General features: G+C 44.7%; 1 protein-coding gene across 4 annotated transcripts; it reads right to left on the bottom strand.

Moving 5' to 3' along the window:
• Nucleotides 1-1,491: 1,491 nt before the first annotated feature.
• On the bottom strand, nt 1,492-16,823 carry Cdk1 (cyclin dependent kinase 1). 4 transcript variants are annotated; one of them, XM_029564723.1, is made up of 8 exons: nt 16,698-16,818; nt 13,803-13,865; nt 10,296-10,452; nt 9,177-9,300; nt 6,509-6,679; nt 4,262-4,425; nt 4,035-4,176; nt 1,492-1,771 (listed from the first exon to the last, which is right to left on the bottom strand). In XM_029564723.1, exons 2-8 carry the CDS (start codon nt 13,837-13,839, stop codon nt 1,673-1,675), a joined length of 894 nt encoding a protein of 297 aa, XP_029420583.1. In that variant the 5' UTR covers nt 13,840-13,865; nt 16,698-16,818; the 3' UTR covers nt 1,492-1,672. The 4 variants fall into 4 exon arrangements, with proteins under 4 accessions (XP_029420583.1, XP_029420584.1, XP_029420585.1 ...); XM_029564724.1 differs by lacking the exon at nt 16,698-16,818 and adding an exon at nt 16,667-16,690; XM_029564725.1 differs by lacking the exon at nt 16,698-16,818 and adding an exon at nt 14,601-14,620.
• Between the last annotated feature and the right edge of the window lie 324 nt (nt 16,824-17,147).

The following is a 17,147-nucleotide window of genomic DNA, read 5'->3' as shown; positions in this document are numbered from 1 at the left end:
AGTACAACCAGTACTTGAAGCTACAACAGAACAGGACTCTACAAGCAATCTATAAAAGAAATTAAAGTATGATCTAGTTATGAGAGTAACTCCAAGTGTGCTTCATACCAGAGTTCTAGAAATTACTTATCTAATAGTCTTCGTAGTGATAGCTCTATGGATACAGACTGTGAGATACAAAGGACAGAAACCCAAATTCAAACCAGGTTATTTATAAGAAGCCTGAGGGTGGCGGGGAGACACCCCATGCACCCAATGATACTGGGTGGCAAAATACTGCAGGATCCAGGGCCAAAGATCAGGGTCCCTAAGGCTTTGCCGTGAGCCCAGTTCAACAATTATCAGCAGTAAGAAAGCATCACCCCTCAAGGTTTCTATAGCAAACACATTCGGTGAGCCCCTGGACTCACTACCACAGGACTATGGCATATTGGTCACTAGCCCACTGGGGTTACCCTATGAGTAAGGAGGAAGAAAGGCAGTGTTGGAGGTCTCTAAGACCACCTCCAACAGGGAGCTCCCTAGACACAGAGAACATGAGACAGGCTGAGGACTCAGTAAACCTGTTCCTCCCACAATCCTGCCCGCAGTGCAGAAGGATTCTATGCTCCCGAGGAACTTTCCTGACTCCAGTTAAACACAAGGGAACTAAGACTGACCTATCATAAACTGGAGCTTGCTAAAGGCACAAGGCGAAGTTCACTCCAACTCAGCCTCTTCAAGTTCCTTAAAACATTAAATTAAAACATTTTAGCTTTTTACTCTAAAAAAAGCAATTAACATTTTCAGATACTTCTTTCAACTAATTGCAAACAAATTTGCTTTTAAGAATTACAGCAGCATAATTAAATAATTCCCAAAGTGAGTAATTTTAGCTGAATATCTATATTCTAGAACATTTTTAGAAGGTTGCTAATGAATACTATCAAGTCCAGCAATCTCAGTCAGACTTGAAAGTCAAGGTAACTGCTCTAGTCACCAACAACGAAGGCATAGGAATCATCAAACAGCTTTCATAACAGACCTAAAAATAGAGTTGGCAGATTTTCAAAACTGTTCTTCCCACTGTGGATGGCCCTTGATCGTCAGCTGTAAAACTTGGCAAACTTTGGCACACGCTAATGTTAGTTTATAAGTTACTGAAAAGCCCTATAAATTTAGTAACATTTCTCAGATCAGATAGTATTCTCATCCATATGCTGAAGCATCCAGGTTGAGCACTGAAATACCAGTAGAAAAATACTCCTCAGGAGGCACTTTGTAGTTTCCACATGGCAAGAAATTGACAAGAAAATCTGAGCATTCTGAGTATAAAACACTCAGAGCATCCTGAGTCTTCAAGGCAGCACTTTTCTAAGTTTCAGGAGTTCCAACGGTAGGCACACAGAGCTGCTGTCAGGAGGGGATGGCTGAAGCCAACTTGGGTCCCCAGCTTCCTCCCATCAGTGGAGTTCTATTTTATTATAGCAACAAAGACGCCATACTGAGATCTAAACACATATACAGAATTATTATATTTAAATTCATATGAAACAATATTTACACTTTAAGTTAAACATATGAAATTAGAAGATGAAGCACAGCTGTTTCACAACAAAGACAAGAAAATGTACAAGACAGCAAGAGAGCCAAGAGTAAAAGCCAGACTATCTGTTCCATGCTTCACAGAAAGCTACATCTTTTTAATCCCGTTGTCCAAGTCATCAAAATACGGGTGCTTCAGTGCCATTTTGCCAGAAATTCGTTTGGCAGGATCATAGACCAGCATTTTCTAGAGGGAAAAAAAGAGAAGAAAAAAAAAAAAAAACCTTAAAAAATGATCTTTTTTTTCTAACATGTCCGTAAACAGCCTGGCTGTTCCAGCACTAAACCATGTTGTAACTGTGGTAAACTTCTTCTCAAGGGAGCTTAAACCACAGCTTAACCTTAAACCACAGCTATCTGATAATCTCATTATAAATGATAAGTGCTTAGTTTTAAGACAGTCTTAAAACCAAGAATAAACTTATAAAAGAGATCAAATTATTCTTACTCTGACAATTAAATGCCCATCTGAGTTATTTACAGCATTCCTGAAATGGTGGCAATTAGAGTGTTTTTTTTTTTTAATTTATTATTTTTATGTGTATGAGTATATTGCCTGCATGTATGTGAGTGCACCCGTGTCGTGCAACACCGCGGAGGTCAGAAGAGGGCTTCAGATTCCCCTGGAACTGGAGTTAAGGACGGTTCGTAGCCTCCATGTGGGTGCTGGGAATTGAACCCGGGTCCTCTGCAAGAGCAGTCAGTGCTCTTACCTGCTGAGCCATCTCTCCAGCTTCTAGAGTGTTTTTGATAGTGACCAAATGAGGCCCCCAAAGGAAAAGGCCCAGTATGTTCAATAAGCTAAAACAGAATCACTAGATGAACTGATACATTATGATAAACTAGCTAATTTACATTATTGTCAGAGAAAGCTTAGATCTTAAATCTGGTATTATCTTCATAAAAAATTAAATCAATAAACAAACTAAAAAACTTCTTTGAGACAGGGTAGCCCAAGCTGGCCTTAACTCCTGATTCTCCTGCCTCAGCCGCCCAAGTATTGGGATTACAGGCATGTGTCGCCACACCAGGCTTGTGGTGCTAGCGATCAAACCCAAGGCTTCATGTACACTAAGCATACTGACTGAGGTACATCCTCAATTAACCCTCACAGCAAAACAAAGAGATCTGCCCATTGTAAGATTATGACACCAAGTCTCTTGGCCAAGGAACTTGCCTAAGCTCATAAAGCTAGGAAGTGACAAGAAGCCAAGTCTAACTGGCAATTCGCAGTTTTCAACTGGTGGAGACTTTGCTTCTTGGGGAACCTGCAGAGGCTGGAGAGGGTCCTGGTTGTCAAGGGCTAGAGCGTACATTGCCTGAGGGCGGAAGACAGAAACGCTGCCCAAAGTTCCACCCAGCTCGCAGGAGAAAGGGCAGGGCCAGCAGCCAGTGTTATCTAGAAAGTGTTCACGGACCGAGAAATCTGCTTCATAGTATCTGATTTTTGTTCAGTGAAATTCTGTGTTCAAAAAATGTAAGAGCTAAAGATGTGGCTTAGGAGTAGAATGTTTAGCCGACCACCCTGAAGGTCCTAAACTCCACCCCCCAGCATCACAATAAAACTGACAACTTTAAATGTAAGCAGATTGGGCCAGGCAAGTGGAAAAGCTTATTCTAACTTAATACCAATAATTAAAATATATGAAGGATATATATATGTACACATACACACACACTTTGGACAAATCTGATCTTCATTTGGTGATATGACATATTGATGAAGGAGCCAAAAGACCAATTAACTAGAGCATGTATTTGACTGTGTAACAGTGAGTATCCTTTGCATACACCTGCCAAAGCCCTGAGATTTATAAAAATTGGTTTCTTCTACAAATTCAGAATTTAAATATTGCTCTAAAACAAACTTACTTATTATAAATATAAAGCTGGCCTGTTTTTTTAAATCCTTGATTGTAATTTTATTGTCTTCTTCTTAAAGAAAGCAATTGTTAATGGGGTGCAGCAGTGTTAACAAGAGGAAAACCAAAATTACATTCATTTTTCTAACCTTTCTGATGAAAAAGACCAGGCCAAAAACGAGAAACGGAGTTTTGGCTGTAAACAGCTTTAATAACTCAGAGTCCCAAGCAGTAAGCAGAGCACAGATGTCTTGGGTAAACAAATAGTAAACAGAGACAAGCCAGAAAGGAGGGTCACTACAGCTTGGCTGTGCTCAGAATTGAAACAGTCCTATTAGCCCTGGCCTCTCCTCCAGTGTTTCCATAGCAACCTACCAGCCCAAAAACAAAACGGCAAACAAACTCTAATGCCGAACTTTGCTCAAGACCACGCGTGTTTCTTGTTATCTAAAAATGTTACAACAGGCATAACCGACCTCTAACTCAAGAAATGTGGATTTCTTCCTATCTCCCAAGTAAAAGGCTGAGCATGCTCAGTCATGAACAACGTCGTCACCACAAAGCAGCACTATGAACAGGCTCACTCACCGAGAGCAAATCCAAGCCGTTTTCATCCAGGTTTTTGACGTGGGAGGCAAGGCTCCCTGGCTTCCACTTGGGGAACGTGTTCTTGTAGTCCTGGAGAGACTCCACTTCCGGCCACACTTCATTGTTGGGCGTGCCCAAGGCTCTGAGGGCAGAAGCAAAGCAAACGCTGACGTACACCTCACCTAACCCTGGAAGCCCCCATAGTTCCGGTGTAAGCCAAGTAGTACCGGAAGATCCTGAAGAGCTGGTCGATCTCCGAGTCCCCGTGGAACAGCGGCTTCTTCGTGGCCAGCTCTGCAAAGATGGTGCCTATGCTCCAGATGTCGACTGGGGTCGAGTAGCGGGCGGACCCCAGCAACACTTCCGGAGAGCGATACCAGAGTGTCACCACCTAGGGCAAGGCAAACCGCACTGAATAAGCACGCTGCACACGGCTGGGCGTCACTGGTCTATTTTAAAACGCTGTGCAGCTGCCACCAGGAGCATTAGGTCAATTAACTATGTGCAAAGTACGAAACTGGAAACAATTATTTTGAATTCGGCTCATTAGATTTAAAAAATAAAATTTCTTGCTTTTAAATAAAGTAGAAAAATCAAAATGGTTACAAAATCGGACCAGCAGAGTTGGCTCAGCTGTTAAGAGCACTGGCTGCTCCTGTACAGGACCTGGGTTTGGTGCCCAGCATCCACATGATGGTTGACGACCATCTGTCACTCCAGTTCTAGGGGATATGCCGCCCTCTTCTGGCCTCCTTGGGTAGCAGGCACACATGGTAAACACAAACAGGCAAAACACTCATGCATGTAACAAAAACTTTCCAAAAAAAAAATCTAATACTTTCCAAAAACTAAAAATTAAAGGCAGACAAAGCACCAAATAAAACTGTTTAAACACTACACAGAAGTGCAAGGTTTGCTTACATGAAGATGGGAGGGAATGGTCACCTCTTGTTTTTTTGGGTTTTTTTTTTTTTTATCTTTTTGAAACTTGGTCTCCCTGTAGCCCCAGCTGGCCTGGAACTCACTATGTAGACCAGACTGGCCTTGAACTCAAAGATCCACCTGCCTCTGCCTCCCAAGTGCTGGGACTGCAGGCATGCGCCACCACACCCAGAATTAAATACTCACTTCTTAACACAAGTAAGAAACATAAGCCAAAAACCTTTCACTGATTTAGAACGAATGATCATTTGTGTCATTTATCCAAAAAGCAGGAACGTGGCCTCTAGAAGCAAAGCTGACAAGGCCGACAGCCTTTACTCCAAGGAAACTATTTCTTTATGTTCCCATGGAGGAAGAAATGAGCAGAGGGTGGAGCTGGGGCTGCAGCTCAGCAGGTGGCGTACTTCCTAGCATGTCCAAAGCCCAGAATTTGACACCTAGCACCACACAGACCAGGTATGGTGGTGTGCACTGGTTATCTCCAGAGGTAAACAGGAGGATCCTGCGTGCAGTTAACTACATAGCAACTTTGAGGTCAAGGGTACACACCCCAAGTCGGTTTTCAAGGTTCATGTATGACACAATTCAATGTCCATCCTTTCTGTTCAGAAATATCAATGAACCCAGCCTGCCAGTGGGTTTAATCCCAGCTACTAGGGAGGCCAAGACAGGAATCCCAAGTTCAAGGGTAACTCAAAATGAAATCCTTTCTCAAATAGGTAAAAAAGAAGGCAGGGCATGTAGCTCAAGCACAGAGAACCTAGAATGTAAGGCCCTAGGTTAGATCCTCGGTGCAAAGGGAAACAAAAGAAATAGTCAAAGGATGCCAAACCTTCAATATAACAAAACTGACTGTGGGTATAGCTCAGTGATGGAGCACTTGCCTAACATGTGCAAGGACCTAGGCTCAGTCCCTCCTCCTCCCTCCCCTAATTATAGTTACTGTTTCTAAATGTATCAGAAAGTCTAAAAATCAAACCCACCTTTTAAAAACTATTTTTATTTCATGTGTATGAATGTAATGCCTACACGTAAGTAGGTGCATCTGTGTCGTGCAATGCCAGCAGAGGTCAGAAGATGTAGGATCCCCCCAGAACTGGAGTTACAGCGGTTGTCAGCCACCATGTATGTGGGTGCTGGGAACTGAACCCAGATCCTCTGCAAGAGCAGCCAGTGCTCTTAACCCCTGAGCCATCTCTCCAGCCCCAAACCCACCTTTTAATTCATCAGAATGTACTATACAAGGGTCCATCAACAGAAACTACGGCTCTGGGGAAAGGTTAACACAAAGAACTGGAATAAGACTGACTAATCAGAGTTCTAACAACTACAGCACAACCCCTTCCTACCTACCGCACCGTGTCCCCTGACAGACAGTGCCTGGGTCCCAGTTCCATTCTCACACATAAGCAGTGCAGGATGACTGAGAAGCAGTATGCTGATGCTGTCAGAGCAGAAGCTTTTAGTCAGGTGATTCCTTCCTGGCTTAGAGAACTGACAGAGCAGCACACTCACAAACACAGCAGACTTACCTCGTGTGTGTAGACTCTGATAGGAATTCCAAAAGCCCTAGCAAGGCCAAAATCAGCCAGCTTGATTGTTCCCTTGTCATCAATCAATAGATTCTGAGGTTTTAGGTCTCTGTGAAGAACCCGTCTGGAGTGGCAAAACACAATTCCCTGGAGGATTTGGTACAAGTAACTCTGGAAAAGCCAAGTAAGTCAAAGACTTAACATTCCTCCCATGATTTTCTAAATAACCAACTTAAAACTGAATCATACCACTCAAAAGTTCACAAATAATATGCCCCAAAGAAACAAGAAATGATGTTGTGGGAAAATAATTCAACTAACCAAAAGAGCTTTGGGGTCATCTGTACTAACGGGGATTTGTCAGAAGAGACCTATTTACATAGTATATGCAGACAACACTTACCTTCTGGGCACACACACACACGTGAACACGCTCAGTCCTTTTACTTATCTGGTGCCCACTATAAGTCACAAGATAGCTTTCTCTGTGAAGTTCCAACATACTCCTATCAGCTGTTCCCACCCTGAGTACAGCTGTTCTTGTTCATTCATGGCATCTCTACACATGCATTTCCTCTTTGTAAACATCAGTCAAATTTCAGAAGAAATGAACAATTAAGGGATGTATGTTTCACAAGATACTTGTCAAAGGTGATAACACTGGTTTTTTTTTTGTTTTTTGTTGTTTGTACACAGGGTCTCCCTGTAGCCCCAGCTGGCCTAGAACTACATAGACCAGGCTGGCCTCGATCTCACAGAGATCTGCCTGCCTCTGCTGGGATTAAAGGTGGACACCAGCACACTCAGCTATAATTAACATGAGAAGAAACATGGATAGACCAGAAGTATACAGTATATATAATAAAGATCGGCCTAAAAGATTGAAATTGGAAAATACGTGAAACCAGTTAAAACAGGTAGCTGATTACTTACCGCATGGTGCATACTTCCCGTAGAGGCCAGATGTCTGTCTCTCCCTAGCACTCTCCACCTTATTTTTTGAGACAGGGTCTCACATAGAACCTGTGTTCACAGTTTTGCCTAGGCTGCCCACCAGTTCCAGGGTTATGTGTCCCATACCACAAAGCTTGCTCTCCTGCATGCTGGGCTCTGAACTCAGGTCTTCCTACTTGCACAGCAAGCAGTTTATCGCTGAGCTGCCTCCCTAGCCCTACAATGTAGCTGTTAAAATGAATCTGATCTACGCAGAATTTAAGTCCCCCCCCCAAAAAAAGTGGGAGAGTCGGGGAGCCCTACTGTAACTACAGGAAACACTGACATCTATTGTTCTCAGGATCTGATCTATCTTCAGCAAGACACTGCAAGTCCCAAGATGCTGTCTATAACATAAACACTGGCAAGGGCAGGCCCCATCAGCAAGTCAAAGTGGGAAAAAGGGAATGAGAGGACTTGTCATCAACTTGTTACTAAAATGATCTTTGCAACCATTGAACATAGGCAATATCCTAACAGATAAAAGTTAGTGAACACGTACAGGTTATTTATAAATGAGTAAACATGAAAAATGCTAAATAGCAAATGAAATAATAGTAACAGCCTTTCCACATGAAAGCGCACTGGGATTAAAGGCATGCACCACCACAGCTGGCCTAATAAAGCGTATGTGAATTTTTTTTGCCCACCGGGGAGCACACCTTTAGTCCCAGTGCCCAACAAAGGCAGGCATTTTCTTGTAAATTCAAGGCCAGCCTAATCTATATGGTGAGTTCCAGGCCAGTTGGGGTTACAGGGAGACTCTCTCAAAAAGAAAGAAAAAAGAATCTACAAATGCCTTTGTAATTTAACTTACACACATTCTGAGCCAGAATAAGACCAGCCAGCATCACTGCTGGGCGTCAGGCTTTTGTTAGTGCTCCACACATAAATAAGTACCGCCAGAGAGCAGTCCATTCTGCTTCCAACAATGGAAGACGGTTTGTAGTATCAGCTTTAAAAAAGTGTTCATCACCTTATATGCATGTATGGAATTCTCAGTAATTGTTTTTAAAGTTGGAGAGATGGCTCTGTGGGTAAGAGCACTGGCTGCTCTTGCAAGAGGACCTGGGTTTGATTCCCAGCACCCACATGGCGGCTAACAACCATCTGTAACTCCAGTTCCAGGGGATTTGATGTCCCCTTCTGACCTCCACTAGCACTGCATGACACAAGTGCGCTTACACACATGCAGGCAAAACACTCACACACATAAAATCAAAATAAAAAAATTTTTTAAGTAAGATATTATGCCAAAATAAAGCATACACATAAAAAAGTGCTTATTTTATTTGAGATGCGTGAATATAAGTGTACCATGTGCAACAGCAAGGAGGCCAGCAGAGGACACTGGACCCCCGGAACTGAAGTCAGTCAGCCGCTATGTGCACACTGGGAACTGAACCAGGTCCTCTGCAAGAGCAGCCAGTGTTCTTAACCACTGTGCCATCTTTCCAGGCCCTATATTATCATTTTTATGTTATCTTAGACACTAATTTTCACTTACTAGAACCATCTGGTAATAAAATGGGTAAACGACCATCTAATTGGTGCAAAATTAAACCCTCTTTCTCACTCTAGTCTTACACTTTTCCCAGCATTCACAACATACTTTTACACAGGGCAGACTGTATCCAGAGTGCTAAGTATAATAAAATGTTGTTAAGTCTCCTACCTTAACAAGGGAAGAATCCATGAACTGACCAGGAGGGATAGAATCCAAGTACTTCTTGAGATCCATGGAAAGGAATTCAAAGATGAGATACAACCTGGAGTCCTGCATGAGCACATCCTGCAGGCTGCAGTGAGAACAAAGCTTAAAAGTCAGCAAGCATTGATGACCTCCAGCTTTCCCAAAGGAAAACTACTTCTGTAAGTTTCATAGTGATTTCTCTGTGTGTGTGTGTGTGTGTGTGTGTGTGTGTGTGTGTGTGAGAGAGAGAGTGAGTGAGTGAGAGAGAGAGAGAGAGAGAGAGAGAGAGATTCAAAACAAATCACCTTAACACAAAAGTTGAATTTGAGGAAGTTTCAGGACAATTTAAAATTAATATCCCTATTCCAAAACAATGTATCTAAGTTGGCTGTTCATTCATATTGTTCAGAACTTGCCTTTCCATTGAAGTAAATTAATTATAGACATTAACTTTAAAGTGGAATCTTAAGTTTAACAGCTGTTCCCTATCTCCAGCTCCAGCGGAATAGGATTGGAACCAGGTGTGGTGGTACAGGCCTATCATCTCAGCTAATCCAGAGGCAGAAGAGAGGGAAACAAAGGCAGAGTCCTCTAAACAGCCTGCATCGCATACAGAGTGAGCCCAAGGCCACACTGGGTAACTACACTGTCTCAAAATAAATTTTCAAAGAGAGCGGGGAATGGGGCCTGGTGGTTTACGCCAGGAATCTCAGCACTAAGGCAGAAGGCTAAGGCAGAAGGACTGTTAAAGGACAATGTGGTCTATGCAGTAAATTCCAGGCTAACCTAGTAGGCTACAAATAAGACCCTGTCTCAAAAACTCAAAACAGCGGCGCTGGAGAGATGCTCAGTGGCTAAGAGCACTCACGGGCTGCTCCTGCAGAGGATTCCAGTGGTTCCCAGCACCCACATGGCAGATAACAATAGTCCATAAGTCCAGTTCCAGGGACTCTGAGATGCTATCTTCCGATCTCCTTGGGCACTGTACAATATGGGTGCACTTACATACGAGCAGGCCAGATACACATACACATAAAATAAAAATATTCTTAAAAATTAATTTCAAAAAGGGAGAATGGTTTCAATTCAGTCATGCCATACCTGACTATATTAGGATGACGCAGTTCTTTCAATAAGGAAATCTCCCGAATTGCAGTACTTGGCACTCCCTCCTCTTCACTCTCTAGCCTGATTTTCTTCATGGCCACCACCTGACCTGTTGTTTTGTGTCTACCCTTATACACAACTCCATAAGTACCTGAAACAAAGTAAATATCTGCTTTGTGATACATCCTACAAATGAAGACATTTCTTAACTGGATTCCTTAAAGGATCACATGACAGACATGCCTGCTGTGGCCAGAGGGGAGGGAGTTTATCTTACACATAATTACATCTTCACTGCTTCCTAAAGCATATACCTACTTTTGAAATAAGATTTATGTGTCATTACAAGCCTCTCACACAGTCCAGCAACCATTAATGGCAGCAGGTAACAGAAAACACCTTCTGCAAATTCAAATTCAGCTCCAGTTATGTATCCACCGAGCACCTCATTAAGCAGGAGCCTCTGACACTCCAGGACACTGAACTGCAACTTCTGCAATCAGTGACTCCTCTATACATATTTAAATGCAATCAATAGTCCTTATCCAGAAAAGAATAAAAACAGAAACATGGTTTTAGTAAAAATATGGGCTGCGATCATCTACTACAAACAGGAAGCCTCCTAACCACTGAGAAGTTGTTGAAAATTACTCTAATATATGGGCTTCATATGAGCAACAATGTCAGTACCACAGTGGGGTAGGTGCAGGAAGAGGGGCTAGTTACCTAGGAGCTCAGCATGTGCTATACTCCCTTCTCACACATTACAAAGCCCTTTTAAACTCAGGGTCAAGTTTAAGGAGGTCCTAAGTTCCTTAACTATACATAAATTTTCTTGAATAGCTTTGGCTTTTCTTAACATCAGAGTGACGGCAAGGACTAGACTATACAACTACTTGGAAGGCCAGGGCAGAAGGATCACAAGGTGGAGACAAGCCTGGGCAACTTAGTGAGACCCTGTCTCAAAATCAAAAGTAAAGATCACAGCGTGGTGGTGCATACCTATATGCCTTCCACTTGGGAAGCTGAGGGAGATTAGCAAGAGTCTCTCAAAATCCAAACAAGCTTTTAGCACAGAGGCAGCCAGGAAGGTGTGCCCCGCCAGGAACAGCAGATCTAGTCCTGGTCAGCTCCTCCCTACCCTCAGCTTCTGAATAAAGTGGTTTGCTCCCCCTAAAAACCAAACAAGGGATTAGGGAGCAACCTTACAGAGGTCTCTCCTGACACTTTATCAGCAGTAGGAACCCTTTCCGATGAAGGACTTAGAATACTAAGGAGACCATTCAGCTCTAAGTTGATATCCACAAAAGCTTTGTTCCAATATTTTTTAAATTCTACATGACAATCTGTTTTCCTATATACAAGTCATTTTAATGCTATTATTTTAAATAAAATTCATATTTCGAGCAGACTAAAAGAATTGACTCTATTTTATCCCCAGAGCCACCCCTTAAAGTAGGCAGTCTATATACTCTCACTGTTAAGGCTGAATATTACACTGTGTAAAACTCAACTTAGTATCAATCTGACAGTTAAGAGTCTCAACTAGTGACGTGCACAATACAATCAAATATGACACTCTAGATTCAGAAATGTCTTACAGGAGTAATCATCAAGCCCAAAAGACCAGTCTAAGAGTAACTGAAGCCCATTCCAGGAAATAGAGGAAATAAAGGGATGCAGTCAGAGTATGGACAGCTGGAATGGTAAAAGCAGTAAATATTCAGAAGACACTAGCCTGGTGCGGCACAGGACTGTCCTCCAAGTGAGACTGTGGAAAGATGCCTTCTTCCCAAGCTTGGCTGAACCAATGGCCTAGGATCATCACAGCCAAACTGCTGACAGTACAAGGAAGGAGGGGCAGGGAGTCAGCCATACCTCCCTACCAACCAACCAACCAGGCAGGAGGGGCTAAGGATATATTAAGTTGAGGCCGTAGGGAGGGTCTCTTACCATTTAGGACCATGTGGGAAGTCATAGTCCATGCCAGGATGGAGACTTTCCAGTGTGGCTTTAGGAGGGAGCGCTCACACTCCTTTAAGTAAACGCTCACCCACTATAATGCAGTAAGCCCTTTAAACTCACTGGTTTTCAGACTGTAGGTTTGGCAAAATTGTATCTCAGTTTGTGGTAGGGACCAGACAGAGGAGGAGGGCCAGACATCATTCATGCCTCACAGAAGGAATTTTAGTTACAAGTAGTAAAGGCATCAGGGTTCATCATATGCATCTCAGCCTATCTACAGCTTTGACCAGGAACTTGATACTAACAAAAGAAAATTCTATGTAGACGGTATTGCCTAGATTTAAAATTATTTCACACAGTTAATTTTTCAAGAACAATATACACCACACAATCCAAAACAGGCAGACACTGTTAAGAGACAAGCCTATAAGCCAAGAGAACAAGAGTTCAGGAACTCAGAACAATGCAGGCATAAATCTTTGAGCACCTCCTATGAACTGGACATGGACAGTGGGCAAATCACTGTGAACAAGACGAAAACTCTTCAGCTCTCCTGGAGCTCATTCTTATAGCAGTTAGGGACACTGAGCAGGCTGGAGGGACAGCACAACCAGTAAAAACACTGGCTGCTCTGGCACAGAACCTGGGTTCAGTCCCCAGTATCCACATGGTGTTGCCAGTTTCAGAGGATCTGACGCCTTCTTTTGACCTCTATGGGCACTGCAGGACACAGGTGTACTTACACACATGCAAGCAATATACTCATACACATAAAATCAGAATAATACAATATTTTTAAATTTTTATATTAATAAAATTAATTGTGCAATTAGTATAATTCTCCTTCCCTGATAACCTCCATCCCAACACATAGACAAGTTATGAGTAGTGTTTTCAAAACACAAGCATTTGAGGGGTTGGGTATCAGATATATGTAATAGTCTGGGGGCAGAGTATGAGGTCAGAGTTTCACCTCAAAACCACATACATGCAAAACTGAGATTATATGGAGAAGGTCACCAAGAATTAGAATAGTTCAAAACCTCTTGAAAGGGAAGCTTTGGATTAAGTTGTCACACAATAAACATGCCTTAGGTTCTTTTCCTGCTGCCATGATCAAACACCCTGGCCAAAGCAACTGAGGTTTGCTCTGCCTCAGATCCAGGCTGCGGTCCAGCCCAAGCAGGCACTGGCAGGCAGCTGGCCACACAGCATCCAGCCAAGGAGCAAAGGAGCCTGACTGCTGCTTAGCCAGTTTTCTGCACACCCAGTCTAGGATCCCAGACAACGGATGGTGCCACCCACAGTGGGCAGCCTTCCCACCCCAGTTAACAAACCAATCAAGACTGCGCCCTACAGGCAAGTCCAGGGGCCCATCGCCCAGGTAATTTAGACTGCCAGGCTGACACTGTACACTAACCATCATAGCATGTGAACACTAGAGACACCTCACCAATGGTTGCACTGTAATGTTTCCAGGTTACACACTTAGCACTCTTGAAACACTTGTAAAAACTTTATACTAAAACCACTCACCTTCTCCAATTTTCTCTATTTTGATGTAGTCCTCCATAGTCACTTAACGGGTTATAACAGACCCTAAAATGAGGGAAACACTGATTTAATCACATGCTACCAACTCAAAGCAGTTTCAATTAACCAGTGCAGTGCTTTATGCAAAGCATTTTCCACAGTGCCTTCTGTAGTATAATTACATATCCCACAGATGTTGTTATATCAAAAGAGTATTTATTTACCAAGGTTTAAGTACTCTTGCAGTAAGACTTTCTGACCCTTCTTTGCTTCTAAGACACTGCATTTGTATGTTCTATGCAGGGTAGTACTTAGCTTCTTCACATTGAATTAACCCTCCAATTCACAAATCACCAGGCCTGCAGTTCCAGCTACTTAGGAGGATGGCACAGGAGGACCAAAAGTTCAGGCCTGCCTGGGCTACAGGGTTAAGTTCAAAGCTAGCCAAAGAACTTAGTGACCCTGTGTCTCACAAATAAAAAAGTAAAAGGCCAGGTTTGATTCTGAGGACTGAAAAGAAAATTTTAAACAAAACCCAGAATTATGAATTTTTTTTACTGTCAGTATGATAGTTATATATAGTTATTTCAATATAGTTATTTTACCAAATTTGTACAGTTTTCTATTTTTACAAAAATAATTCTAAAGATCCTATGAGGAGGAAGCCAGGCATGGTGGGACATTCCTATAATCCTAACACAGGGAAAACTGAGGCAAAACAGCCAAGTTCAAGGCCAACATGAGTTGGTTACTGGGACACTGTCTCAAAAAGAAAAAGGGAGTTGTAGTCAAAAAGCTCACATTACAAATAACACTGTGGGGCTGGAGCGATGGCTCAAAGGTTAGGAACACTGGTTGTTCTTGCAGAAAACCTGGGTTCGAATCCCAGAACCCACATGGCAGCTAACAACTGTCCGTCACTCCAGTTCCAGGGGATCTGACAGCCTCTTCTGTCCTCCACGGGCACAGCACAGCACGGGTGCACTTACCTACATGCAGGCAATACATACACACACATAAAATAAAAATAATAAACAAAATATTTAAAAAACAAAATATATATTTTTAAAAAACCAAATACTTTGTTTACAACAGCAGACACAAACTCACTCTAAACATTCAATAGGAAGTATCAATAAGCACCCTACAAGAATAAAAAGTACAATTCTACAAAATTTGATCACACCCTACAAAGACTTAAGGAAACAACAGTAAATAGCTAGGCACCTTGCTTCGAAGGTTGCTCAGCCCTGACAAAGTGCTTAGGAGCATCAAAGAGTAGCTGACCTTGAAGTTCTATTCCCCACAGATCCATTCCCCAAGTAACACCAACCAGCAGGCTGTGGCAGCACAAGCCTGTAATCCCAGCACTCAGGAGGCTGAGGCAGGCACATGGCCAGGAATTAGAGGGGCAGTCAAGGCTACACAGGGCCACCCTCAAAAACACCAAAACTTAACCTACAAAGTAGGGATAAATCTTTTCAAGTGAGCCCCGTTGGCAACTTTAGAGTAGGCCCTGGGGACTGGGCCCCAGGGCCTGGCCAGGTGCATGAAACCCAATTACTTGTAATTTTAGGGAACTGCAGTGGGTACCAAAACAATTTTCTGCGCTCTCAATAAAGAGATATAATAACTAGAGTGCAATAAAACAGGTGGACTCCCTTTAAACACAGCTAAAGTTAACTCATTTTCAAAGCTGGGCTCATTTTCCTACCCCATTTTCTAGTTGCCACAATTCTAAATAAATGGTACTACTTTGGAATTTTAGGGTGCTTTGTGAACACCCCCTGTTGCTCGGCGGTGTCAGCTGCCAGGTCTGAAAAAGCAGCGCTTGCAGCACTCCACCCAGATCTCCAAGTCTCTGGGGACGTGTCACAAGCATCTTAAAAAACGACTCAAAGATATTAAAGCATCAGTGCTTCCACGTCTCGGCATTTCTTCCCCTGGCTACTGTCTGGGGTTGTTTGTAACCACAACTTTTATAACATCAAGGACAACCGTACGTCTCCTTGGCGCTGAGCTTTGATGATGGTTCTCCCGGAGTGTCAATGGCCTCGCGAGAACGGCTGGCCCGGGTACTGCCCGCGAAACAGGGCCTCGTCAGGACCTCGGGCTCAGCTGGCTCCCGGCCCAGGCCCGGGGCTGGGCTCCGGGACTTAGGTGAGGCCCTGCCCGCCGTCCATAGCGGGACCCCGGGCTCACGTAAAGGCCCTGCCCGCCATCCATAGCCAGACCCTGGGCTCAGGTGAGGCCCTGCCCGCCGTCCATAGCGGGACCCCGGGCTCAGGTGAGGCCCCGCCCGCCGTCCATAGCAGGACCCCGGGCTCACGTAAAGGCCCTGCCCGCCGTCCATAGCCAGACCCTGGGCTCAGGTGAGGCCCTGCCCGCCGTCCAAAGCGGGACCCCGGGCTCAGGTAAGGCCCCGCCCGCCGTCCATAGCAGGACCCCGGGCTCAGGTGAGGCCCTGCCCGCCGTCCATAGAGGGACCCCGGGCTCACATAGAGGCCCTGCCCGCCGTCCATAGCGGGACCCCGGGCTCACGTAAAGGCCCTGTCCGCCGTCCATAGCGGGACCCCGGGCTCACGTAAAGGCCCTGCCCGCCGTCCATAGCCAGACCCCGGGCTCAGGTGAGGCCCTGCCCGCCGTCCATAGCGGGACCCCGGGCTCACGTTGAGGCCCTGCCCGCCGTCCATAGCGGGACCCCGGGCTCACGTAAAGGCCCTGCCCGCCATCCATAGCCAGACCCTGGGCTCAGGTGAGGCCCTGCCCGCCGTCCATAGCGGGACCCCGGGCTCACGTGAAGGCCCCGCCCGGCCGTAGCCCGGCCAGCCCCGCAGCCCCGCTCGCCCGCGGCCCTCCGAGCGCACCTGCACCCCGCCCCCGGCGCCGGCCGCGTACCCGGCTCTTGTCCCGCAGCGGCCACGGCTGCACTCCGGGTCTACGTAGCAACTCTGGGCGTGCAGAGCCGCCCCGGGTCAGGACCCAGCAGTTTCAAACTCACCGCGCAAAAGCGCCGGGCATCCACCAATCAGGTCGCGCGTAGACGTTCAAAGGAGCCAATCAGAACCGAGCCACGCTGGGAGGGCCGCCCCGGAGGCCAGAGCGCGAAAGAGAGCGGAAACGGCGGCTGGAGGAAAAGCAGGCGGGCGGGCGCCAACTGAGTCTGCGTGTTGCTGTCCTTCCAGCGTCGTCCTACTGTTTCTAGTCATCAGGAGCCTACGATTCTCTGCCGTTTTCTTTTCTCTCTTAAAATTTCACCTCCCAGGATTAATACAGTTCAAATGTATTGTATTTAAATAGCTTGCACAAAAGTAGTTACTGTTGCATAGAGATTCTGTTACTTTTACT

Source organism: Nannospalax galili, unplaced genomic scaffold (assembly GCF_000622305.1).
Source record: "Nannospalax galili isolate Female #2095 unplaced genomic scaffold, S.galili_v1.0 scaffold358, whole genome shotgun sequence".
NCBI lineage: Eukaryota > Metazoa > Chordata > Mammalia > Rodentia > Spalacidae > Nannospalax > Nannospalax galili.
Note: the sequence above shows the minus strand (reverse complement) of the source record. Positions and strands in the feature narration are given on the sequence as shown.